The sequence below is a fragment of the Aotus nancymaae genome, unplaced genomic scaffold, assembly GCF_030222135.1.
Source record: "Aotus nancymaae isolate 86718 unplaced genomic scaffold, 86718_ANA_hifiasm-v0.15.2.pri h1tg000063l, whole genome shotgun sequence".
Taxonomy (NCBI): domain Eukaryota; kingdom Metazoa; phylum Chordata; class Mammalia; order Primates; family Aotidae; genus Aotus; species Aotus nancymaae.
The window spans coordinates 714789-740067 of record NW_026988477.1 but is presented as its reverse complement, the minus strand read 5'-3'; the positions used below and the strand labels follow the sequence as shown (position 1 = coordinate 740067).

General features: G+C 55.8%; 1 protein-coding gene across 4 annotated transcripts in view; it reads right to left on the bottom strand.

Annotated features, from left to right (window-relative positions):
• PNPLA7 (patatin like phospholipase domain containing 7) overlaps window positions 1–25279 on the bottom strand; it is a 78080-nt gene that overhangs the window by 7131 nt on the left and 45670 nt on the right. For all 4 annotated transcript variants that reach the window (XM_064366042.1, XM_012445203.3, XM_012445201.3 and 1 more), the window contains exons 20-26: window positions 23659–23728; window positions 14259–14408; window positions 12452–12515; window positions 11804–11972; window positions 10565–10747; window positions 9497–9615; window positions 2348–2504 (exon numbers count right to left, since the gene is read on the bottom strand). In XM_064366042.1, coding sequence (XP_064222112.1) covers window positions 2348–2504; window positions 9497–9615; window positions 10565–10747; window positions 11804–11972; window positions 12452–12515; window positions 14259–14408; window positions 23659–23728 — 912 coding nt within the window. The remainder of the gene's footprint in view (window positions 1–2347; window positions 2505–9496; window positions 9616–10564; window positions 10748–11803; window positions 11973–12451; window positions 12516–14258; window positions 14409–23658; window positions 23729–25279) is intronic.

Genomic DNA, 25279 nt, shown 5'->3' with positions numbered 1-25279 from the left:
CCATCTCAGACCCGGATCACGCCACCCCCCACCACCAACCTCCACCATTTCAGACCCGGATGACACCACCCCCACCACCAACCTCCACCATCTCAGACCTGGATCACACCACCCCCAACCACCAACCTCCACCATCTCAGACCCGGATCACACCACTCCCCACCACCAACCTCCACCATCTCAGACCCGGATCACACCACCCCCAACCACCAACCTCCACCATCTCAGACCCGGATCACACCACCCCCAACCACCAACCTCCACCATCTCAGACCCGGATGACACCACCCCCACCACCAACCTCCACCATCTCAGACCCGGATCACACCACCCCCAACCACCAACCTCCACCATCTCAGACCCGGATCACACCACCCCTCACCACCAACCTCCACCATCTCAGACCCGGATCACACCACCCCTCACCACCAACCTCCACCATCTCAGACCCGGATCACACCACCCCCCACCACCAACCTCCACCATCTCAGACCCGGATCACACCACCCCCAACCACCAACCTCCACCATCTCAGACCTGGATCACACCACCCCTCACCACCAACCTCCACCATCTCAGACCCAGATCACACCACCCCCAACCACCAACCTCCACCATCTCAGACCTGGATCACACCACCCCCAACCACCAACCTCCACCATCTCAGACCCGGATGACACCACCCCCCACCACCAACCTCCACCATCTCAGACCCGGATCACACCACCCCCCACCACCAACCTCCACCATCTCAGACCTGGATCACACCACCCCCCACCACCAACCTCCACCATCTCAGACCCGGATCACATTACCTCCCACCACCAACCTCCACCATTTCAGACCTGGATGACACCACCCCCACCACCAACCTCCACCATCTCAGACCTGGATCACACCACCCCCAACCACCAACCTCCACCATCTCAGACCCGGATGACACCACCCCCACCACCAACCTCCACCATCTCAGACCCGGATCACACCACCCCCAACCACCAACCTCCACCATCTCAGACCCGGATGACACCACCCCCCACCACCAGCCTCCACCATCTCAGACCCGGATGACACCAACGCCACCACCAACCTCCACCATCTCAGACCCGGATCACACCACCCCGCACCACCAACCTCCACCATCTCAGACCCGGATGACACCACCCCCCACCACCAACCTCCACCATCTCAGATCTGGATGACACCACCCCCACCACCAACCTCCACCATCTCAGACCTGGATCACACCACCCCCCACCACCAACCTCCACCATTTCAGACCTGGATGACACCACCCCCACCACCAACCTCCACCATCTCAGACCTGGATCACACCACCCCCTACCACCAACATCCACCATCTCAGACCCGGATGACACCACCCCCCACCACCAACCTCCACCATCTCAGACCCGGATGACACCACCCCCACCACCAACCTCCACCATCTCAGACCCGGATGACACCACCCCCACCACCAACCTCCACCATTTCAGACCCGGATGACACCACCCCCACCACCAACCTCCACCATCTCAGACCTGGATCACACCACCCCCCACCACCAACATCCACCATCTCAGACCCGGATGACACCACCCCCCACCACCAACCTCCACCATCTCAGACCCGGATGACACCACCCCCACCACCAACCTCCACCATCTCAGACCCGGATCACACCACCCCCAACCACCAACCTCCACCATCTCAGACCCGGATGACACCACCCCCCACCACCAGCCTCCACCATCTCAGACCCGGATGACACCAACGCCACCACCAACCTCCACCATCTCAGACCCGGATCACACCACCCCGCACCACCAACCTCCACCATCTCAGACCCGGATGACACCACCCCCCACCACCAACCTCCACCATCTCAGATCTGGATGACACCACCCCCACCACCAACCTCCACCATCTCAGACCTGGATCACACCACCCCCCACCACCAACATCCACCATCTCAGACCCGGATGACACCACCCCCCACCACCAACCTCCACCATCTCAGACCCGGATCACACCACCCCCCACCACCAACCTCCACCATCTCAGACCCAGATCACACCACCCCCAACCACCAACCTCCACCATCTCAGACCTGGATCACACCACCCCTCACCACCAACCTCCACCATCTCAGACCTGGATCAGATCACCCCCACCACCAACCTGCGTCTGCGCCTTCTCTGTGCTGCCCGTTTGCCTCAGAGGGTAGCCTCCTTGAAGGCAGGGCCCTGAAGAGCTACATGAAGAGGCCAATGGCCCCAGTGTCCCTCAGGCACCAGCACGGACCTGGGGGGCCTTTCTCTAGCGAGGGTGGTGGGTGCCTGCTTACCTCAGCCCACTGCTTGGCCCGGATCCGCATCTGGCTGTAGTTCCGCTCCTCAGAGTACAGGGCACCCATGAAGGCCCCGATGGACGTGCCTCCCACCATGTCCACGGGGATGCCACACTCTGCCAAGGCCTTGAGAATGCCCACCTGGGCACAGCCTCTGCACCAGCCAGGGACACAGAGTGACGAGTGAGCACCAGGCCCAGGCTGTGCCCTGCAGAGGCCTCAGAGGCGGCCATCTGCAACCCTCTGCTCATCCTCAGTTCCCAACTCCTCCAAGCAGAGACGCTGACTCAGAATGGGACTCCAGGTGCAATGCAAGCTCATGCCTGTAATCTCAGCACTTTGGGAGGACGAGGTGGGCAGATCACTTGAGGCTAAGAGTTTGAGGCCAGCCTGGCCAACAGGGCAAAACACTGTCTCTACTAAAAATACAAACAGTAGCTGGGCACGGTGGTGGGCACCTGTAATCCCATCTACTCAGGAGGCTGAGGCAGAAGAATCACTTGAACCTGGGAGAGGGAGGTTGCAGCGAGTTGAGATCGTACCACTGCACTGTAGCCTGTGAGACAGAGTGAGACTCTGTCTCAAAATAAATAAAATCTCTTTCTGGAGGTACTGAGGGACTGTGAGGCTGGGATGGGGAGGAGGATGTCCTGAGAGATGACTGGCATTGGCCTTTTCTACCCACAAACACGGCTGCCTCCAGCAAGGTGTCTGAGAGGTGGTGGGAGAACTGGAGTTGAGGGTTCCTGGAAGGGAGGAGCATCATGAGGGGCCCCACCGCAGGAGTCAGGTAAGCTGGATGTAGACCAGCACCCATGAGACCGGGGAGCACCCCTGAGACCGGGGAGCACCCCCGAGACCAGGCAGCACCCAGGGCCTCAAATCACTGCTGCCGCTTTCATACAGAATGTCCACTACTCAACCAAAGGTTACCAGTCATGTGAGGAGAAGAGCCTCATACAGGCTCTTCTTTTGGTGCCATAGTGAAAAGAAAAAACAGACAGTAAAAGTGGACCCGGAGTGCACCCAGATAAGAGACACAGGCTTTTACAGTGACCATGCTTAAAGTGTGCAAGGAGCCGAGCAGACAAGGGAAGACCACCCAGCCCTCAGGAAGGAACTCGGACATGAGCCACAGCAGGGAGGGTCCTGGAGACATTTGCTACGGTTTGGCTGTGTCCGCCACCCAAACATGTTGAATTTTAATCCCCAGTATTGGAGGAGGGACCTGGTGGGAGGTAACTGGATCACGGGGGCAGATTTGAGGTGGGAAGACTGTTTGAGCACGGGAAGTCAAGGCCACACTGAGCTGAGGTCACACCACTGCACTCCAACCCGGACTGGAGTGAGACCCTGTCTAAAACAAGTTCTGGAAATGGACAGTGGTAATGTTTGCACAACACTGTAACAGCGTTGCACAATTAGTTATATTAATATCATTAACATATTAATACTTAATTGAATACTCAAAAACAGTTAAAATGGTAAATTTTATGTTGTATGTATTTTAACATAATAAAAGAGAACCGTATGTACTACTGCTGCAAAATACTAAATACTCAGGTATAAAGAGTGTTAATTCTGGCATAAAACCAAATGGAAATTCTAGAAGTGAAAAATATAATAACAAACGAAAAGCTCAGTGAGTGGGCTTAACAGCAGAACAGAACAGCTGAAGAGAGAAATGGTGAAACCTAAGATGGGGCAGAAGAAAATATTCGTTGAATCATGAAGCATTCAAAGAATGGAATATGCAAAATATTGTTTTACAGAATACGTGAAGGAGACACGGAAACATGAGATCTGGCACCAAACTCTAATCTATGTGCGATCCGAGCCACAGAAAGAAGACGGGGAGGGAAGCCGTATCTGAAGGGACGGGGTGGCATTTTTTAGAACTGATGACAGACATCAAGCCTCAGAATCAGGAAGCATTATAAATCCTAAGCATGAATCAAAAGAAAATCATTCCCATGTTGTCAAAAACCCAAGGCAAAAAAAAAAAAAAAATCTTTAAGCCAGCCTGAGAAAATAAAAGACACATTACCCTCACTTCTCTATCCTCTGAGTGGTTGTGAGAGAGCATATATTTACTCTCTGTTTCTTTAGAGACAATGTGTGCTCGTCTAAATGTTAGGGAAAAAAGAATAATCTAAATAAAAGAGAGTAAAATTAAGCAAATAACCAAGATAAGAGCAGATCTTAAAGAGCCAAAAAACACACATAGAATAGAGAAGATGGACAAAGATGAAAGCGGGCACCGGACGGACCAATTTGACGAGCAGCGCTGGCGGGACTGATCGAGGAAGCGAAAGAGGGAAAGCTCCAAGAAACGAAAGCATCAGGAACGAAGAAGGGAACGTCGGTGCAGACACTTTAGTTAAAAACACTGAACAACTTCATGCCATAAATAGAAAAATTCAGATAAAATGGGCACATTTTTAGAAAAACATAACTCACCAAAATAATGTAAGAAACAGAACATCTGAGTAGCACTGGAACTCAGCACAGATTAAAGAAATTTAATCTTTTATTTATTTCTTATTTTTATTTTTAGACAAGGTCTCACTGCCACCCAGGCTGGAGTGCAGTGGCGTGACCACAGCTCACTGCAGCCTCCGCCTCCTGGGCTCAAGTGATTCCCCTCTTGCCTCAGCCTCCCAAGTAGCTGGGACCACAGGCACACACCATCACGCCCAGCTAATCTTCATTTTTTGTAGAGACAGAGTCTCACTATGTTGCCCACGATGGTCTGGAACTCCTGGGCTCGATAAATCCTACCTCCTTGGCCTCCCAAAGTGCTCGGATTATCGGTGTGAGCCACCATGCCTGGCTCTTGGAAGGTTTTATGTAAAATTTGTCTTATTTATTCCTTATATGCTTCATAAAATTCACTGGTGAAACCATCTGGACATGAAATCTTCTTTGTGGGGATTAAAAGTTACAGATTCCATTTCTGGCTGGGATCAGCGGCTCACACCTGTAATTCCAGCAGTGAGCTATGATGACACCACTGTACTCCAGTCTGGGCAACAGAATGAGACCCTGTCTCAAAAAAATAAGTAAATAAAAAGTAAAAATAAAAAAAAATGTTTTAAACCTTCCAGATAATAGGAAGAGAAGATGAACTTCCCATTTCAACTTATGAAGCCAGCAAGCAAATCTTCATACCAAAACCCAGTAAAGACATTTCAAAAAGGGACAATTTCAGTCCAGTCTTACTCAGGTTTGAATAGAATCTAGCAATATACAAACAGGATAACTTTAACACCATGACCAAATGGGTCTATCCCAGGAATACAATATTAGTTTTAATTTGAAAATCAATGTAATTAACGCATTAACAGATTAAAGAGAAAACACAATCATCTTGATAGAGTCACAAAGACAACTATTCATGACAAAAACTCAGGAAACTGAGAATGAAAAGGAACTTCCTCAATCTGACCAAGGGCAGCCACGAAAAGCCGATGGACAAGATCACACTCAGTGGTGGACTGAACACCTGCTCCCACACCTGGCAACGAGGCTTGGGTGTCCACGCCCACCATGTCTATCCATACCGCACTGGTGGTTCTGACCAGCGCAATAAGGAAAAAAAAAGAAATAAGCCAAGCGCAGTGGCTCACGCCGGTAATCCCAGCACTTTGGAAGGTCGAGGCGGGTGGATCACAAGGTCAGGAGTTCAGGACCAACCTGGACAAGATGGTGAAACCCCATCTCTACTAAAAATACAAAAATTAGCCGGGCATGGTCGGGGGTGGGGGGCGCCTGTAATCCCAGCTACTCGGGAGGGTAGCTGCTGCAGAGAATTGCTTGAACCCAGGAGGTGGAGGTTGCAGTGGGCTGAAATCGTGCCCCTGCACTCCAGCCTGGGCCACAGAGCGAGACCCTGTCTCAAAACAAACAAACAACAAAAAAGAACTGGTGATAACTGTTCTGTTTGTAATAACCAAAACCAGAAAACCAGCCAAGTGTCCATCAACAGGAAGGGGGAAAGCAAAGTGTGGTGTGTCGTGGAAGGCTACTTGGCAATGCCACCGCCGAGAGCCGGGGGCGCAGACAGATCCCAGACATGTTACGGCACGTGAGCAACGCCAGGCCCAACAGGTGCACAGTGGCAAACCCGAGCGAGCGCAGGAGGCACGAGCAAGCCCGCGAGGAGCGCCATGCCGCGCTGGAGGAGCACCAGGAGTGCTGTGGGAAACGCACTCAGACATCAGAGACACTTCAGCAGAAAAGATAAACTGTAAGATGCATTCGAGAAAAAATCTTCCAGAAAGTGGAACAAAAAGACAGAGATGGAGAATAGGCGAGAGAAAAGACTAGAAATTAGAAGACCCATCTACGATGCCCCAAATCTGACCATCAGAAGCTCCATGAAGGCTGGGCACGGTGGCTCATGCCTGTAATCCCAGCACTTTGGGAGGCTGAGGCAGGAGGATCCTTTGAGCCCAGAAGTTTGAGATTAGCCCGGCAACATGGTGAAACCCCATCTCTCCAAAAAAAAGAAAAAAGAAAAACAACTTAGCTAGGTGTGCTGGCCTGCGCCTTTCGTTCCAGCTACTCTGGAGGCTGAGGTGGGAGAACTGCTTGAGCCCAGGAATTTCAGGCTGCAGAGAGCTATGATGCACTACTGCACTCCAGCCTGGGTGACAGAGTGAGACCCCATTAAAAAAAAAAAAGCTCCAGGAAGAGAGAACACAGAAAAGAGAGAGAGGGGTAAACATTTTTTATTTAGAAAAATTAAAAACTCCCAGAGTTGAAGTCTGTGAGTTTCCAAATTTGAAAAGGCCCACTGGGAATCCAGTGTCAATGGATGCAAAAGGAGCCACAGGCAGGCATGTCATCATGCACCTTCAGAATACCAAGAATGCAGAGTCTCAGGCTAGGCACAGTGGCTCACGCCTGTAATCTCAGCACTCTGGGAGGCTAAGTGGGGAGGACTGCTCGAAGCCGGGAGTTGAGGTTACAGGGAGCTTATGGTTGCCAGGCTGCAACTCCAACCTGAGCAACAGAGCAAGACCCTGTTTATTTTTATTTTTTATTTTTTTTAAGAGAGAGAATCTCCTACAAGTTTCCAGAAGAAAAAACAGGCCTTGTGAATAAAAATAGCACTAAATTTCTCAACAGCAATACAAAAAACTAAAAAGACAAGGGAACCATGCCTTAAAATTCTCAGGGAAAATTATTTCCATCTAGAATTCTATACCTAGCCAAACTATCATTCAAGTATGGAAACAGAGTGGGGACGTTTGCTGATATGCATGGTTTTAAAATGTTTACTTCCCCATGCATCTTCACCTAAGGAAACTTCTAGGGCATATTCCACCAAAATGAGGAATAAGCCAATAGAGAAGAAGACATGAAATTGCAGGAAATGGAACTGAACACAGGAGAGAAACAAAGGCAGTTTCCAGGATGATGGTGATGGAAAATTCCAGCGCAACATCTCAGCAGCATGTCAGAAAGCAACCAGTAGAAGTAAGAGGAGGCTAGAGGGCTTTAGGGAGGATGACTCCTCAAAACTGAACAGAGATGAGCGCTATGTCCGAACATACTGAGAGGAGGTTAAAGCTCGCCTCAGTGTCTTTGGGTTAATTAATGATACGCAGAAAGATGAACAAATGTAACCATTATCAACTCCAAGGAAGAAACTTCAATCGTCGTATACAACAGGCTGTGACTTAGCTGTGAGCGACACCCACACTGCTGTAATAACACAGACAGTGAGTGCTGGCTAACTCGTGATGGCACCACACTGGGATTCTGAGTGACAAAGAGGGAGACAGATGCATAGATAGATGAGTGATTGATTGATAGTTAGAAATAGATAGATAGACTCTGACTGCACGTGTTCTAGGAGGTTAAGAAGTCAACAATCTAAAACTAAGGAAACCAAAACCTTAGTAGAATAGGAATATGATTTAGAAATACAGACAGGCAGACAGCCCAAAACACTGGAAGCGTTTATTTCTAGGACAACTCCGCATGTGGTGCTGGAGGGAGGGCAAAGGACTGCAGCTATGTGCCTTACAGAACCGTATGGCTTCTAATTATTACCTCGATCAAAGCTACGTTGTCATTAGCAATGCTGCCGGTCTGACCTGCAAGCCAGGTCTGGGTCTGGGTTCAACTGCCCCGAGCCCCTGCACTGTCCCAGGCTCACAGAAAGAGACCTGGGCCCTGTCCCCAGCCTGGCAACCTCGGGCAAGCCATCAGACTGTTCTAGGCCAACTTCCACAACTTTCAAGAGAAAGTGCAGCACCAACGAGGTGGAAAGCCCTTTAGACACAGGATACAGTGGGCACTTTAGCACCTGGACCAGGCCCAGGGGCTGACGGGGCCCTGCCCTGGGGCCAGCAGAAGCAGCCTCGAGGCCCTGGGGCCAGCCCTGAACTCTTCCCTGGGTGGTGGTGCTGGCACCCCATGGGAGATAGGAGGGGCTGCCGGAGAGGCCCCACCCCAGCAGGGCAGCCCCAGCCTGGACCCCCTCCCAGGCACCCCTCAGCATCCTCCCTCCCTTTGGGGGCAGTGGTAGGAGGCTCCGCCCTGCCCCTTATGCACACCTGGCTCAGGAGAGGGGCATGCACCTGTCCCACCCTCCTCGTGGCTCCAGGGTTCCATCTCTGTTCCAAGTGTATTTATTCAAGTTCAGGAGAAGCTGGTCTGGTGACAAGGCAGGGTAGGAGTCATCTGGGTTAAAAATCCCTCAAGGAACTTAGTTTGGGCAGAGCAGATCATTCTTTATCAAGTGTGTATTAGAGTGAGAGAAACTCACCAGACGCCGGGAAAGCCAGGCAAAGCAAAGAGCAGAGGTTTCAGAGGAGGAGACGCACACGGCCAACAAGCAACCACTTCTAAGCAAAGACAGTCAAAACGAGAGATGTCTCTTTCTACTCAACTGGCCATCATAAAACCAGGGCCACACTGGTGTCAGTGGGCACACCGCGTGCACTAGGGTCTACGGGGCCTGCTCAGAGGATGGGCTGGGGTGGAGGCTGGGTCTGGACAGACGGTCCGAGGGTCTCCTTGTCTTCAGGTGACACTCCCTCCGCTTGGCACCCAGCACCTCCCAGCACCAGAGGGGGCGACTGTCACCACACACACAACTGTGAGGAGTGCGTGGGAAGTGGGGGGACTCACCTTGCTCCCCCTCCCCCAAGCACCAGGGCGATGGCGTTGCCCGTCAGCACCCTCGCCAGGCGGGAGAAGTCTGAGTGCCGGTCCGGGGGCCGCTGGAAGACGCGCTTGTACATCTCCACCTGGGGGGAGAGCCGTGAGCAGGGCTGGTGCAGGACCCCACCTTCGGCCCAGACCTCACATTCTGACTTCACTGGGAGGAGTTTCCTCCACTTCTGACCCAAACTGACCCCAAATCCTCTCCAGCATGCAGCAGGCCCTGCCTGATAGGACTGGCCAGCACCTCAGAGCTTGGGCTGGGCCCCAGAGACAGCTTGGCTACAGGGGGGACGACGCTGGCCGAGGGCACATGGGCCTAGGTGGGGACCAGAGAGCACCCTTAGAGTTGTCCTCACGGGAGTCCCCCAGTTCTGCAGCAGATGGTGCTTTCAGAGCAGGGGTTCCTGGGCAGAGCTGGGTGCTGTGAAGCACGAGCCTCACCCTCAGGCCCCAGGGCTGCCTGAGGACACCAGAATAAAGTCTCAGGATCTTCTGCCCAAAGGAGGGAACCGTGCTGGTCTGAGGACATGCCCATGAGCCTCAGCCCTGACCACCCCTGATGTGAGGCCCATCCTCCAAGGTTAACTGCCCTTCCCCTGATGTCAGGCCCATCCCCCAGGGTTCACTGAGCACCCCGCAATGTGAGGCTAATCCCCTAAGGTTAACAGAGCCCCCCAATGTCAGGCCCATCCCCCAGGGTTCACCGAGCACCCTGCAATGTGAGGCTAATCCCCTAAGGTTAACTGAGCCCCTCAATGTCAGGCCCATCCCCCAGGGTTCACTGAGCCCCTCAGCCCCTGATGGCTGCCCTGTGCCTGCACCCCACCCTGCTGGCTGCCTCCTAGCTGCAGAGGGGTCACCTTGCCATGGACACAAGAGGCCCAAAGGGCAAGATGAAGTAGACCTGAGTCAGGGTCAAGTTCACAAGCACAGGAAGGGCCCAGGGAGCGCAGGTGTCAGGAAATCAGGTGAGGAATGTGAAGAGCGCTTCGGAAGAGCCGTAGGCAGGCGGCCTCGCTCTCCCCGCCTCACCAGCTTGGGTGGACTCCTCCTGGAGAAGACGCGGCGCGGGCAGCAGAGGTGCAGGTGGCCGGAGCACCAGCTCCGCATGTTGAGCCACTCCACCGTGCGCGCGGGCGCCGGCCCCTCCTCCCTGTGCAGCAGGATCAGCTGCTTCTGGGCTCGCACAGCTGTGCTCTCCAGCATCCGCTCCAGCTGAAAGGCAGAGCCCACGTGTCCGTGAGCGGAGGGCCAGCACAGCGGGCCCGAGGGCAGGACCCTGGAAGCAGCTCCTGGGTTCTGCAAAGCACCTTGGCTGTGGCCTGGTCTGCTTTGGGCTGCTGAAGCTCCGGCGCAGGAGTCCCACCCTGGGTCAGCTCACTGTGTGCCGGGCAAGGTCAGCACGGCAGGAGGGGGCGCCTCCTCTTTCTGTTTCTCTAACAAGGCCTCATAAACACATGCAGCAACCTTTTCAAATGAGGTGTTTTGCAAACAAACCCTCACAGGGGAGCATCGCTCACTGCAGAACAGGAACATACATCAGAGAGGAGGAATTTTTAGCTGCCCCAGGATTAGCCCAGGCAGGCTTGTGATGAGAACAGAGCAGGGAGCAGAGGAGGGAGGAAAGGCAAACTGGAGGCAGGAAGCTGGAGAATGGAACAGGACTGGGCGGCTGTGAGCCCGAGGCCTCGTCTGCAGCAACCGCCAGGCAGAAAGTCTGTGAGCAATCAGGTCAGCCATCTGGTGCCATCTGGGAACCTGCAGACACAGCTCAGGCCAGGGGCCCTGCCGGCCGGTGTCCTAAAGGTGCCTGCACGAGGCTGTTCCCGTTGGCTGAGGATGCAGGAGCAGAGGGTGAGGCATTCACAAGAGGAAAACTAAGAAGCCAGAAAAAGCAGCGAGGGGAACAGGAACGCTGAAACCTAAGTGCTAAGGAGAAAGGCCAACTTCAGACGGCATAAAATAGGGCACTGTTTACGTAAAATGTTAGACCTGGAAAGCGCTTCCTGCACGTGCTGTAAAAGTGCGAAAGGCGGCCAGAGACTCCAGCTCCACAACAGGCCACGTGGGGCACTTGCCCCACTCTGTGTTAGAGCCGCCAGAGGTCATATCGTGACGTGTTTTTAAAACACGGGTGGCAGGTATCTGGGTTTCGGCTCTTATTATCTGTCCTTTTCTGAATTTGTGCAATATTTCACTCCAAGGAAAAGAGAAACAGAAGGTTCTGAAGACAGGGTTCTCCCCAGCCCCACTGGCCCTCCCCACGCTCACCTCACCCACTGTGGGCTCCTGGTCACCCAGGCCCACGATGAGGATGCAGTCGGCCTGGCGCACACAGCGCTGGGTCCAAGGTGTGAGCGTGCCATCTGCCTGGTAGAGCACGATCCTGTGGGTGTCCTCCTGCTGCCCCAGCCAGCTGGACAGCCGGTATTCGTGGACACTGCAGGCCACAGAGGGAGTGCTCACTGCCCCACAGGGTCTCAGCACGCTCTTAGCACGTGACCTCCGTGGAAAGAGGCAGCAGAGGCTGGAACCAGCCGCTGCCCCTTCTCCTCCCTGCCCAGCATTTCCTGCCATCCCTAGTTTGCAGCAAGTCATTCAGGGCCTGGGCTGCGGAGCAGAGCTGCAGTTAAGCCCAGAGACTGGGGCTCGCTGAGGGGCAGGCTGGGGAGGGCGAGACCCGGGGCTGCCCAGGCAGTAAGTGGGGGTTGGGGTCCCCTGAGAGGCCTAACAGTGCCCAGGAGGTCAGCGCTGCCCAGTGTGTCCAGTGAAGGGATTCACGTCATCAGCCCTCACACCAAGGCGTGCTGGACGAGGAGCACGCTGCAGTGCAGATGCTGGGCATGGATGCAGTGAGGACACATCTCAGGGCCGCACTGGGCCGGCTGGGAGGAGGGAGCTGGGGCCGGCGGCACGCACCTGTCCAGGGCAGCGGGGCCGAGGCGTTGTTTTATGTTGTCACTGGTCAGCAGCAGGGTCGGGCCTGAAAACACCAGCACCAGTAATGGAACCCACCCAGGCAGGCCAGCTCCAAGGCAGTGAGAGTCCACTCCCCGTCCCCAGGACAGGCAAGGCAGTGAGAGTCCACTCCCCGTCCCCAGGGACAGGCAAGGCAGTGAGAGTCCACTCCCCATCCCCAGGGACAGGCAAGGCAGTGAGAGTCCACTCCCCATCCCCAGGGACAGGCAAGGCAGTGAGAGTCCACTCCCCGTCCCCAGGACAGGCAAGGCAGTGAGAGTCCACTCCCCGTCCCCAGGGACAGGCAAGGCAGTGAGAGTCCACTCCCCATCCCCAGGGACAGGCAAGGCAGTGAGAGTCCACTCCCCGTCCCCAAGTCCTGCTCTCCTGAGCACAACTCTTCACCTGACAATGGGGAAGGGCCTGTGGCCTGATGCTACCTCCCCTCTGCCCTGAAGGAGGCGGCAGCCCTGGGTAGCCTCTCTGAACCTCAGTTTCCTCCAGCACGAGGGGCAGCAGAATCTCTGTGTCCATGCCGTGTGTGCAGGCAGGGAAGACAGGGCATTGGGAGATAACGTAATTTCCCAAATCCAGATATCAAGGTACCAGATGCCAGGAGGCCCAGGTCCCCAACGTGGAGACACCTGTTTGTTCATGTTTATGTCAGCACAAGTCTTCCACACAGGCACAGCAGTCAGGACCCTTCTCGACCAGGGGTGCCAGAGCCAGCCCTGGCATCACAGCCACCAGAGGCTCGGGGGAGAAGCTAAGATGAGGGGCTCAGCCTGAGCAGGTGCTGCTTGGCAGTGCCAGGGTGGGAAAGGTCCCAGAGCCTGACGTGCAGGAAGCGGGGAGGTCTAATTCTAATTAAAAGCTGAGGGCCGGGCGCGGTGGCTCACACCTGTAATCCCAGCACTTTGGGAGGCTGAGGCAGGCAGATCATGAGGTCAAGAGATCGAGACCAGCCTGGCCAACATGGCAAAACCCTGTCTCTACTAAAAATACAAAAATTAGCTGGACGTGGTGGCGTGCGCCTGCAGTCCCAGCTACTAGGGAGGCCAAGGCAGGAGAATCGCTTGAACCCTGGAGGCGGAGGTTGCAGTGAGCCCAGATTGCACCACTGCACTCCAGCCTGGGTGACAAGAGCAAAACTTGGTCTCAAAAAATAATAATAAATAATAAATAAATAAAAGCTATTCTCAAAACAAAATTTTAAGACACATGAGGCACTGATGGCCTTGTCTGATGGTCCTGACTGTTGTTTCATCACACACATTTCCAGTGTGTGCAGAAAATGTTATTTCCCGTGACATCATTCAGAATATTCCAAGTGCATCCAGGAATTCCAAGTATTCCAGGAATCTGGAAACGATACCCAACACTGACCCTGGCCACCCACCGCAGCATCCCCTCAGAGACGGAGGGCAGCCGGCACGTGCCCTCCAGCAGGCCTAGAACCCAAAGACAGGCTGGGGGCTCTGCCCACAGGGATCCACCACGGTCATCTGCGGTGCTCTCGGCACCACAGCGTGGTGGTACGTGGCACGTGCTGGGAGGCCAGGGTCACACAACACACTCCTCCTAACAGCAAGACCAGGCCCTCAGGCATGACAGTCCAGAAGGTGTGGGCTCCACACATGTCCCCTGGGACCTGAGCTGACCCCCAGCAGCTGGTGTGGATGAGCCACTTTTTCGGTACTAGGGTCAACCTGGAGGACTGTGGGGCAGGTGGAGGAGGCTGGCTGGAGGCCAGGAGGACCAGGCTTACCGATGGCGCTGAGGGCGTGCTCCAGCTCCAGGGCGAAGGTGGTGAGGGGCACGTCCTCTGACACGGGCATCACTGCCACCGTGGACAGGTTGACAGCCGGGTTCCCCGAGTCCCACTTGCTGCCCGCCGTGGGGAGCCCAAACTGGTGGCCTGTGGAGCAAAGGGCCCGTGTCAGCTAGGACAGCCCAGAAGCTCGCAGATGCTTCCAGACACAATGCAGCCCCTCAGGCTGCCCAGAAGCAATGCAGCAGCACCAGAGGCTGCCTGGACCTCACGCCTCCCCATCCTCGGGCCGCCCCGGCCTCACGCCTCCTCATCCTCGCCTCACGCGTCCCCATCCTCGGGCCGCCCGGGCCTCACGCCTCCCCAGCCCTCAGAGGCTATCTTGGTCTCATGCCTCCCCAGCTCTTCCTGATAAGCTGCCAGGCCACACCTGCAGGCACCCCCAGGCCACACCTGCAGGCACCCCCAGGCCACACCTGCAGGCACCCCCAGGCCACACCTGCAGGCACCCTCAGGCCACACCTGCAGGCACCCCCAGGCCCCACAAAGCAGGCTGGACACGCACTGGCCCAGGCCCAGGCCCAGGGAGTGGATTTGTCCTGACCCACTGAAGAGAGTAATTCAGGGAGCGACTGAACAGAATGCGAGGATGAGAATAAACTAAGCAGTGAGCATACTCTCCAGATGAAAGGACTCATCCTCCGAACCAACCCCTCGTAGGGTTTTGCCACCACTCACTCTAAGAGCGGTAAACAATACAACGGTCCAGAGATCAACAGGCCAGTTTCTCTCGTCTGTTATCTGCAGGGAATTCCAGAAACCAAGGGAGCACAGCACAGCTGCGGGAAGCCTGGGCTGGGCCCAGGAGCCCCACAGACCCAAGTGAGGCGCTCAGGGCAGACTGGGCTTTCCTCTCCCTGAGACTGGAGCCTCCAGGGCCTTCCAAGGTGCCCACCCCGACAGGCAGAGCCCTCTCCCCAGCCCCGACGTGGGCTGAAGGGCTCCTCGGCCAGCACAGCAGCAGGGACATGGACCAGGGGGTCTGCGAGCTTGAGTCCCGCAGAGGGTCCCAGGCCCGTGTTACTGGACGGTCCCTGGCGAGTGGCATCTCTGCTTCCACAGAAGAGGCTGAGGGGACAGCCTCACTGCTCCCGAGGCCACTGCACCACCGGCCACACTCCTGCCCACACGGGGTCTCCGGCATTCCAGGTGCCGTGGGCACTGCTCTGCAGCTCCCATGGCCCAGCCCTCCCACAGGCTGTCCCCTGGCCTCTGCCTCCTGTCCCCAGTGAGGTGGCTTCCAAAATCCACCAGACACGGCCGGTCCTGATTAGCCAAGATCAGAGTAAGGGGACGTAGCATGGTCAGGGAAGAGGCCAGAGCAAACCTGGGTGCACAGGACCAAGTGAGGCCTTCAGGGCCATTCCCTGCAGCTCCCAGGAGGCACACGGCGGGCGCCGAGGCAGCACGGTGGGTAGGACCCTGCGAACAGGAAACGGCTCGCAGAACAAGCGCACAGCCGTCAGTCGGAAAGAACAAGGCACAAAGTCGTGTGCTCGCAGGAAAACAGCTGCTGTGCTGCTGAGCAGGGAAGCTGTGGAGTGCTTTATAAATATGATTCCATTATTAAATAAATATTCGGTGCCTCCTCAAACAAAAGCACCTGTACCTGTATGCAGGCAGAAACACAGAAATGACGCTGCCCACCCGACATCCCAAAGGTGTGTCCAAGACTCACACATCCCTGGATCCTCCCTCTGGACCTGGGCCCCCACCTCCAGCCCCAGGCAGGCTCCTACAGGCCCACCAGCACCACGCCAGTCCCCGCCCTCAGTCAAACTGATCACCGGGAGCCCTGGGCCTCCATCGCCCAGCCTGGGGTGGCTTCAGCCGCCTGCTTGAGAGGAGGCTCTGTGCACAGTGGCCAGAGCTGACCTTCAACGCCCAAGTCTGCCAGGAGCCTTTTTTGTTCAAAACCCCTGGTGCTCCTCCCCACTCAGAACAAGCCAAAGTCTGCAGTCCCTAAGAGCTGCTGGTGACCCCCGCACCACGCAGCTGTCCCTGGCCTCACGGATCCTGATCTTCTCAGGGAGGGCTTCCCCCACCACTTGCATGCCCCTGCCCCTCCCCACCCTCTTCTGAGCCATCTCTCTTGCTTTCTTGGTCTCATTTCGTCCCCGCCCCAACTCGACTGCAGCTCTAGGAAGGGCTCTTCCCTGCCTGACTTCCTGAGTACAGTGCCAGCTTCTGACGGGGCCCAGTGCACGGCCAGCCCCAGCAGGTGACCCAGGGATGGAGGGTTGGGTGCTGCGCCCATCTCTGCCTGGAGGCTGCAAAACCCAGTCAAAATCCCCAGCCGCTCACAGAACACACCCAGCTTCTGCCAACAGCTGCGACCCAGCAGCGCTGGACATGTGCAGAGGTGTCCACACGGAGCCCTGGTGGGGATAAGCGCTTGGAGCGAGGAGTGGCCCAAGGCGCAGGCCGGGAGCGTGGGCTGGCTGTGTGTCGCCATGGGGCTCGTAGACCCCTGGAGGAGACCCCAGTCTTGGAGTAAATACCAGAACCAGTGGCCCCAGTAAAGGACCCTGCCTGACATGTGTGCAGCTGTGTCTACAGGGAAGGATCCAGGGTACTGGCGCCTCAGCACCACTTGAGCAGCTGTAAGTGGGCACTCCCGCGTCCTCATCTCTTGCCTTTGGGGCTCTTACGTCTTTGTGCAGCCTACACAGCCTTTGTGATAAAACTTCACAATGACAGACAAGAAAATGAAGCAAAATAAAACCCTACCAACTGTCCACGCCTGACCAGTAAACACCCCACCAGCTGTCCACCCCGACCAGTAAACACCACACCAGCTGTCCACCCCTGATCAGCAGATACCCCACCAGCTGTCTAACCCCTGACCAGTAAACACCCGACCAGCTGTCCACCCCTGACCAGCAGACATCCCACCAGCTGTCCGCCCCTGACCAACAGACACCCCACCAGCTGTCCGCCCCTGACCAGCAGACATCCCACCAGCTGTCCGCCCCTGACCAGCAGACACCCCACCAGCTGTCCGCCCCGACCAGCAGACACCCCACCAGCTGTCCGTCCCTGACCAGCAGACACCCCACCAGCTGTCCACCCCTGACCAGCAGACACCCCACCAGCTGTCCGCCCCTGACCAGCAGACACCCCACCAGCTGTCCGCCCCTGACCAGCAGACACCCCAACAGCTGTCCGCCCCTGACCAGCAGACACCCCATCAGCTGTCCACCCCGACCAGCAGACACCCCACCAGTTGTCCACTCATTGAAGAGCAGACGCCCCACCAACTGTCCACCCCTGACCAGTAAACACCCCACCAGTTGTCTGTCCCTGACCAGTAAACAGCCCACCAGCTGTCCACTCACTCACCAGCAAACACCCCACCAGCTGTCCACTCACTCACCAGCAAACACCCCACCAGCTGTCTACTCACTCACCAGCAAACATCCCACCAACTGTCCACTCACCAGCAAACACCCACACCAACTGTCCACTCACTCACCAGCAAACACCCCACGCCAGCTGTCCACTCACTCACCAGCAAACACTCCACCAGCTGTCCACTCACTCACCAGCAAACACCCCACCAGCTGTCCACCCCTGACCAGTAAACACCCCACCAGCTGTCAACTCACTCACCAGCAAACACCCCACCAGCTGTCCACTCACTCACCAGCAAACATCCCACCAACTGTCCACTCACCAGCAAACACCCACACCAACTGTCCACTCACTCACCAGCAAACACCCCACGCCAGCTGTCCACTCACTCACCAGCAAACACTCCACCAGCTGTCCACTCACTGAACAGCAAACACCCCACCAGCTGTCCACTCACTCACCAGCAAACATCCCACCAACTGTCCACTCACCAGCAAACACCCACACCAACTGTCCACTCACTCACCAGCAAACACCCCACGCCAGCTGTCCACTCACTCACCAGCAAACACTCCACCAGCTGTCCACTCACTCACCAGCAAACACCCCACCAGCTGTCCACCCCTGACCAGTAAACACCCCACCAGCTGTCCACTCACTCACCAGCAAACACCCCACCAGCTGTCCACTCACTCACCAGCAAACATCCCACCAACTGTCCACTCACCAGCAAACACCCACACCAACTGTCCACTCACTCACCAGCAAACACCCCACGCCAGCTGTCCACTCACTCACCAGCAAACACTCCACCAGCTGTCCACTCACTCACCAGCAAACACCCCACCAGCTGTCCACCCCTGACCAGTAAACACCCCACCAGCTGTCCACTCACTCACCAGCAAACACCCCACCAGCTGTCCACTCACTCACCAGCAAACACCCACGCCAGCTGTCCACTCACTCACCAGCAAACACCCACGCCAGCTGTCCACTCACTCACCAGCAAACACCCCATCAGCTGTCCACTCACTCACCAGTAAACACCCCACCAGCTGTCCACTCACTCACCAGCAAACACCCCACCAGCTGTCCACTCGCTCACCAGCAAACACCCCACCAGCTGTCCACTCGCTCACCAGCAAACACCCCACCAGCTGTCCACTCGCTCACCAGTAAACACCCCACCAGCTGTCTGCCCCTGACCAGTAAACACCCCACCAGCTGTCCGCCCCTGACCAGTAAACACCCCACCAGCTGTCCACTCACTGAATAGCAAACACCCCACCAACTGTCCACCCCGACCAGTAAACACCCCACCAGCTGTCCGCCCCTGACCAGTAAACACCCCACCAGCTGTCCACTCACTCACCAGCAAACGCCCACACCAACTGTCCACTCACTCACCAGTAAACACCCCACCAGCTGTCCGCCCCTGACCAGTAAACACCCCACCAGCTGCCCGCCCCTGACCAGTAAACACCCCACCAGCTGTCCACTCGCTGAACAGCAAACACCCCACCAGCTGTCCACCCCTGACCAGTAAACACCCCACCAGCTGTCCGCCCCTGACCAGTAAACACCCCACCAGCTGTCCACTCGCTGAACAGCAAACACCCCACCAGCTGTCCACCCCTGACCAGTAAACACCCCACCAGCTGTCCGCCCCTGACCAGTAAACACCCCACCAGCTGTCCGCCCCTGACCAGTAAACACCCCACCAGCTGTCCACTCACTGAATAGCAAACACCCCACCAACTGTCCACCCCGACCAGTAAACACCCCACCAGCTGTCCGCCCCTGACCAGTAAACACCCCACCAGCTGTCCACTCACTCACCAGCAAACGCCCACACCAACTGTCCACTCACTCACCAGTAAACACCCCACCAGCTGTCTGCCCCTGACCAGTAAACACCCCACCAGCTGTCCGCCCCTGACCAGTAAACACCCCACCAGCTGCCCGCCCCTGACCAGTAAACACCCCACCAGCTGTCCACCCCTGACCAGTAAACACCCCACCAGCTGTCCATTCACTGAACAGCAAACACCCCACCAACTGTCCACCCCGACCAGTAAACACCCCACCAGCTGTCCGCCCCTGACCAGTAAACACCCCACCAGCTGTCCCACCAGCTGTCCGCCCCTGACCAGTAAACACCCCACCAGCTGTCCACCCCTGACCAGTAAACACCCCACCAGCTGTCCATTCACTGAACAGCAAACACCCCACCAACTGTCCACCCCGACCAGTAAACACCCCACCAACTGTCCCACCAGCTGTCCGCCCCTGACCAGTAAACACCCCACCAGCTGCCCACCCCTGACCAGTAAACAGCCCACCAGCTGTCCACTCACTCACCAGCAAACGTCCACACCAACTGTCCACTCACTCACCAGCAAACACCCACGCCAGCTGTCCACCCCTGACCAGTAAACACCCCACCAGCTGTCCACTCACTCACCAGCAAACACCCACGCCAGCTGTCCACTCACTCACCAGCAAACACCCACACCAACTGTCCACCCCTGCAGAGAAAGCAGAGGCCCCTGCTCTGCCAACTGGAGGTTGGAGATCAAGGAAGCCTCCCAATCTGAGAATGAAGACCCAGCCTGTGCCAGGGTCAGGTGTGTGGCTCTGAGAGCTGAAGACAGCGCAGAATGCAGCCTTCACGTTGGCCTTGGGCAGGACCCAGCAGGCAGACCAGGGTCAGTTCACATTCAAATCACACTCCACAAACATCGGCCAGGACATGCCCTGTGAATACAAGCACACTGACAGTGAAAACTGAAGACTTAAATGGGAACCAGAGTCTCAGAGCCTAACACATCAGGACACAAAAGCCACAGTGACCAGGCCACGTCCACAGTAAGCAGGTATGCCAAGAGCAAGGAGAATCTGAACCAGAGCAACAGAAACAACCCACAGATAAAAATGACCACATGTCACCCACAGAATTATTTCTCCAGGACAATAAAGCCGTTATCATTACCAGCTACAACCAGCAATTCCCAAACACTCCCAAAACAAAGAAAGAATATCTTAGCACAGAAACAGGAGGCATACAGAAAAAACAAAACACGGCGACAGAAATTTTTTAAGACTCTCTGATAAGCCTCAAAGCAGAATTGAGATGACAAAAAGCCAAAGATCCTGAAGACAGATCAAAATAAACAATTCCATCAGAGAGAGAAAAAGAGATTTAAGCAATGAACAGTGCCCCAGAGGCCTCGGGGACAACAGCGCAAGGTCTAACATTCGTGCCATTGTATTTCCAGGAGAGGTGGCGGAGTATAAGGTTGAAATTTGTTAAAAGTTATAACCCTAAGGGCCCAAGACAAAGAAACCCCAAACAGGATTTTGGGGTAAGCATTCACGCTCAGACACGTCCAAAATGCATTTCTGAAAACTAAAGACAGGGAAAAGAATCTTTTTCTGTGTGTTTGTTTTGAGCAGGGTCTTGCTCTGCTGCCCAGGCTGGACTGCAGTGGCACGACCGTTGCCCACTGTGACCTCCAACTCCGAGCCTCAAAAGACCCTCCCACCTCTGCCCCCTGAGTAGCTAGGACTATAGATGTGTGATACCATGCCTGGATAATTTTTCAAATTTTATTCGTAGAGACAGGGTCTCACTATGTTGCCCAGGCTGGTTTCGAACTTCTAGGCTCAAATAATCCTATCTCAGCCTCCTAAAGTGCTGGGATGAGGCGTGAGCCACTACCAGGTCGAAAAAGTCTTGAACACAGCTACAGAGAAACGATGTGTTACCTACTTGAGAACATCTGAATACCTGGACCTTTCATTAGAAGCAACAGAGGCCATGAGGAAGTGGCACAAAGTTTTAAAAGTGCTGGAATACTTTGTATTTCTGCCAAACCAGAATTATGCATCCAGCAAAAGCACCCTTCAGGACGAGGGCAATGCAGAGACATTGGGAGAAAGCAGGAAGAACCGTGGCCATCACACCTGCTCTGAAAGAACCACCAACCACGATTCTTCCACAGCAAGAACACGACCCCGGAAGGAAACCTGAGACATCACAGACAGAGCAGAAGGAACGGCGACTCTCTGGGTAAACACCACAGACTATTCTCCTTTTGAGTTTTAAACATTAGGTTGGATGGCTGAAAGTGAAAGTCATAGCCCTGTTTTTAGGGAGGGTGGGATTCAGTGCACACAGAAGTAATAGTCAGGACAACCACGTCATACAGGGGGAAGGATGACGTGACCGACAGTGGTGAGGTCTCCACATTCCACCTAAAGTGATAAAGTGTTGTCAGTAAACAAGGATAAGTTAGGTATGGATACTGTAATCGCTGGAGTAACCACTGAAAATACCATATGAAGAGACATCACGGAAGCCGCAGCTGATAGTAGCAATGGAACACTCAAAGAAGTTCAAGTAACCTAAAAGAAGACAGAAAGTTGGGCGCCGAGGCTTACAGCTGCAGTCCCAGCTACTCAGGAGGCTGGGGAGGATCACTGGGGCCCAGGAGTTAGAGGCTGCAGTGAGCTACGATTGCACCTGTGACTAGTCACTGCACTCCAACCTGGACAAAACAGTGAGACCCCATCTCCAAAATAAAAAGACAGCAAAGAGAAAATACAGTAGTGTTTAACAACAGCGGGGGCTGTGAGAACAGAAAAAAAAACAATAAAATGGAAGACGTAAATCCCAACAAAATAATTACCCTAAGTATCTACGGTCTAAACACACAAAGGATAAAGATTGTCAGTAGGGATGAAAAATACGTGATCCAACCAGACACGTTCTACAAGACACTCACTTTGGAATTTACGGTGCAGCTAAGTGGAGAGTGAAGTTACATTACACGTCAGATAGTATCCTCCCAAAATTCACGTCTACCCAGAACCTCATTGGAAATGGTTTTGCAGAAGGACTCAGATGAAGATGGGGTCACCCTAGAGTGGGGTCACACTTCGCTGACTCTGTGTGGCCTTCTGTGCATCCATCCACTCCTTGGACAGACGCCTGTTCAATGCTGTGCACACGCCACCGTGTGAACACAGGAGCACACTCCTGCTCCCAGACAGCTCACACGCCAGTGCCGGAGGCAGGTGACAGGTCGTGCTATGTGTCAGGGTGACAAGCGCAGAGGAGAAAAAGGAAGCACTCAGAGTGCTGGACTGGGACTGCAGGTGTGTGCTGCTATGCACACAGGCCAGGGAGGCTGTGCTGAGACAGAGACGCAGGACACCCAGGAGCAGCCAGGCTCTCCTGAGGGCTCCGGGCAGAGAGCAGCAGTCACAGAGGCAGGAGAGAGGAGCTCCCAGAACAGCAACAGAGTCTAGAGTCAAATGCTGTCTGCCGGAGATAAACTGTCAATGTCAGCGTCCTCAGTGTGTGGGACCCCGTGAAAGAGGATGGCCTGAGAGCTAACAGTGGCTCTGTACCTCAGAACTAGGAAAGGATGAATACGCTGGAGCAGGAAAAACTAACTTCCCAACCCTAGAAAGGTCTCATCGTCCTTCCAAGCTCAGCACAGGACAGAGAGCACTCTCCACAGGGCGCCGACTGAGCTCTGTTCCACCAATATCATTTCTCAGCGGTTTCACCCTGTTTCCTTTTTTTCAATCAGCTGACAAAAATAGGAGGGAGATATATCACATTCATCTTTTCACATATAGTAGAGACTTCCTCCAACGCTGCCCACGTTGAGACACAGTTTTACAAAATTATTAGGCTGGGATGGGCGGGACTCTGAGGTGCGTGGGACCACGGGTGGGCGCAGCTCCAGCACAGGGCAGGGCCAGGGGCTGTGTGGGTGGGGCCCCAGGATAGGGTGGGGGGCCCATGAGCTGGGTGGGTAGGGCTCCAGGACACAGCAGGGCCATGGGTTGGGTGTGGCTCCGGGATGGGGCGGGGCCATTGGCTGGGTGGGTAGGGCCAAGGGCTGGGAGGGTGGGGCTCCAGGACAGGGTGGGGCTCCCAGGAGGCTCTGGGTTGGGGAAGGTGACCCACCTGTCACAGGTCCCTGCTGGAGGCTGCCCAGGATCTTCTCACCCAAGAGATGAATCAGCCGAGTCACCACCTGCAGGCAGACAGAGGAGCTGAGAGCCACACATTTTAAACAAACGCTGGGAACCAAAGAACGATGCTCAACAACAGTGAGACTCCAAATGGCGTTGGATCTGCCTTTAAAAACCTCCACGGGCTGAGCTGCACGGGCTGTGGCTGTCTTTGCAGCCTTCGTGACGCCCAGGTAAGCCTTTCCAGTTGCCAGGCCAGCAGGTACAAGGGCATGTCCCCTGTGACCGTGAGCCCAGACCAGCCTCTCGCTCTCACCTCAGGGCAGGCGGATAACTCCAGGGGAAGCCACCCCAACCCTGGAGGCAGGACAAGGGCAGGCTAGTGGGGCTTCTCTGGAACTGAGGCCTCATTGTGGCCATAGCGTGTGGGTGCACAGCCCCCCTTCAGGGCACAGCCAGGGACCATTCATCCCAACTGGACCAGACAGTCCCTACACCAGGAGCCACTGACCTGAAGGGGGAGGGAGTACTGCCCAGGGGCTGACCATACAGCAAAGCCGGCTCCACGACAGTGGGACCCAATGGCTCCACCCACACTGCTCCCCAGAAACTGCTGGTCTGATGCAGCCCTGCAGCGGCCTCTAACGGGTGGGCCAGGGCTCCTGCCCCAGGCGCTCATGAGGATGAGGCCTGTCCTGCAGCCCAGATGGAGGAGTGGCCTGCTCCCTGCTGCCCCCAGGAATTGTGGCTGCCTGCTGGCCGTCAGCGGCACTCCTGCACTCCGCCAGGCTCTCCTGGTACATGAATAGGCAATGGCAGCACGCGCCAGGGCCCAGGAGCTGCAGGCCTGAGGGGAGACCGTGGAGGGAGGGGTGAGCCCCTGGGACGGCCGAGAGGTGCTGGCCGTGGAGGGCCCTGGGACATGCTGGGGGCCACACCTGCACCCCTTTCCATGTACTCTAGAATGAAAAACTCCTTGGGGTCCACGCGCTGGGTGCTCATCAACAACCACAGACCTGCGCTCGAGGCCCCTCAGCTGCTCCTCCCCGGGCGCTCTCCTTGTGGAGTACAGGCTGGCCATGTACTTCCGAGCAGCCTGACCTGTCCTCCACATCTCAGAGTGACAGTCGCTTCCCTATCCTCACTCACAAGTGGAGAGGCCACCCGAGAAGGCAGCTGTGTGACTGTCCCAGGAGGCAGCACAGACAGACGCCTCTCCAGGACTCCTGCCCACCGCTCCCGGCCCCACCCAACTGGGCTCCAATCTTCACCTCCTTCAAACCGTCCCTCCAGGTCGTTTTCCATCCACGTGTACACAGACCGAATGATCACCACGACTTGCGGCATAGCTTAGGACACGGCCTGTGGCACCGTCACCTGCACCCTCACCCACCCCCTCACCAGTCCCACTCCCTCGCCAGCCTCACACTCTCACCAGCCCCACTCCCTCACCCGCTCTCCCATCTGACCCGCTCCCCTCCCTCACCCGCTCCGCGCCCTCACCCACTCCCCTCCCTCACCTGCTCCCCTCCCTCACCCGCTCCGCGCCCTCACCCACTCCCCTCCCTCACCCGCTCCGCTCCCCTCCCTCACCCGCTCCCCTCCCTCACCCG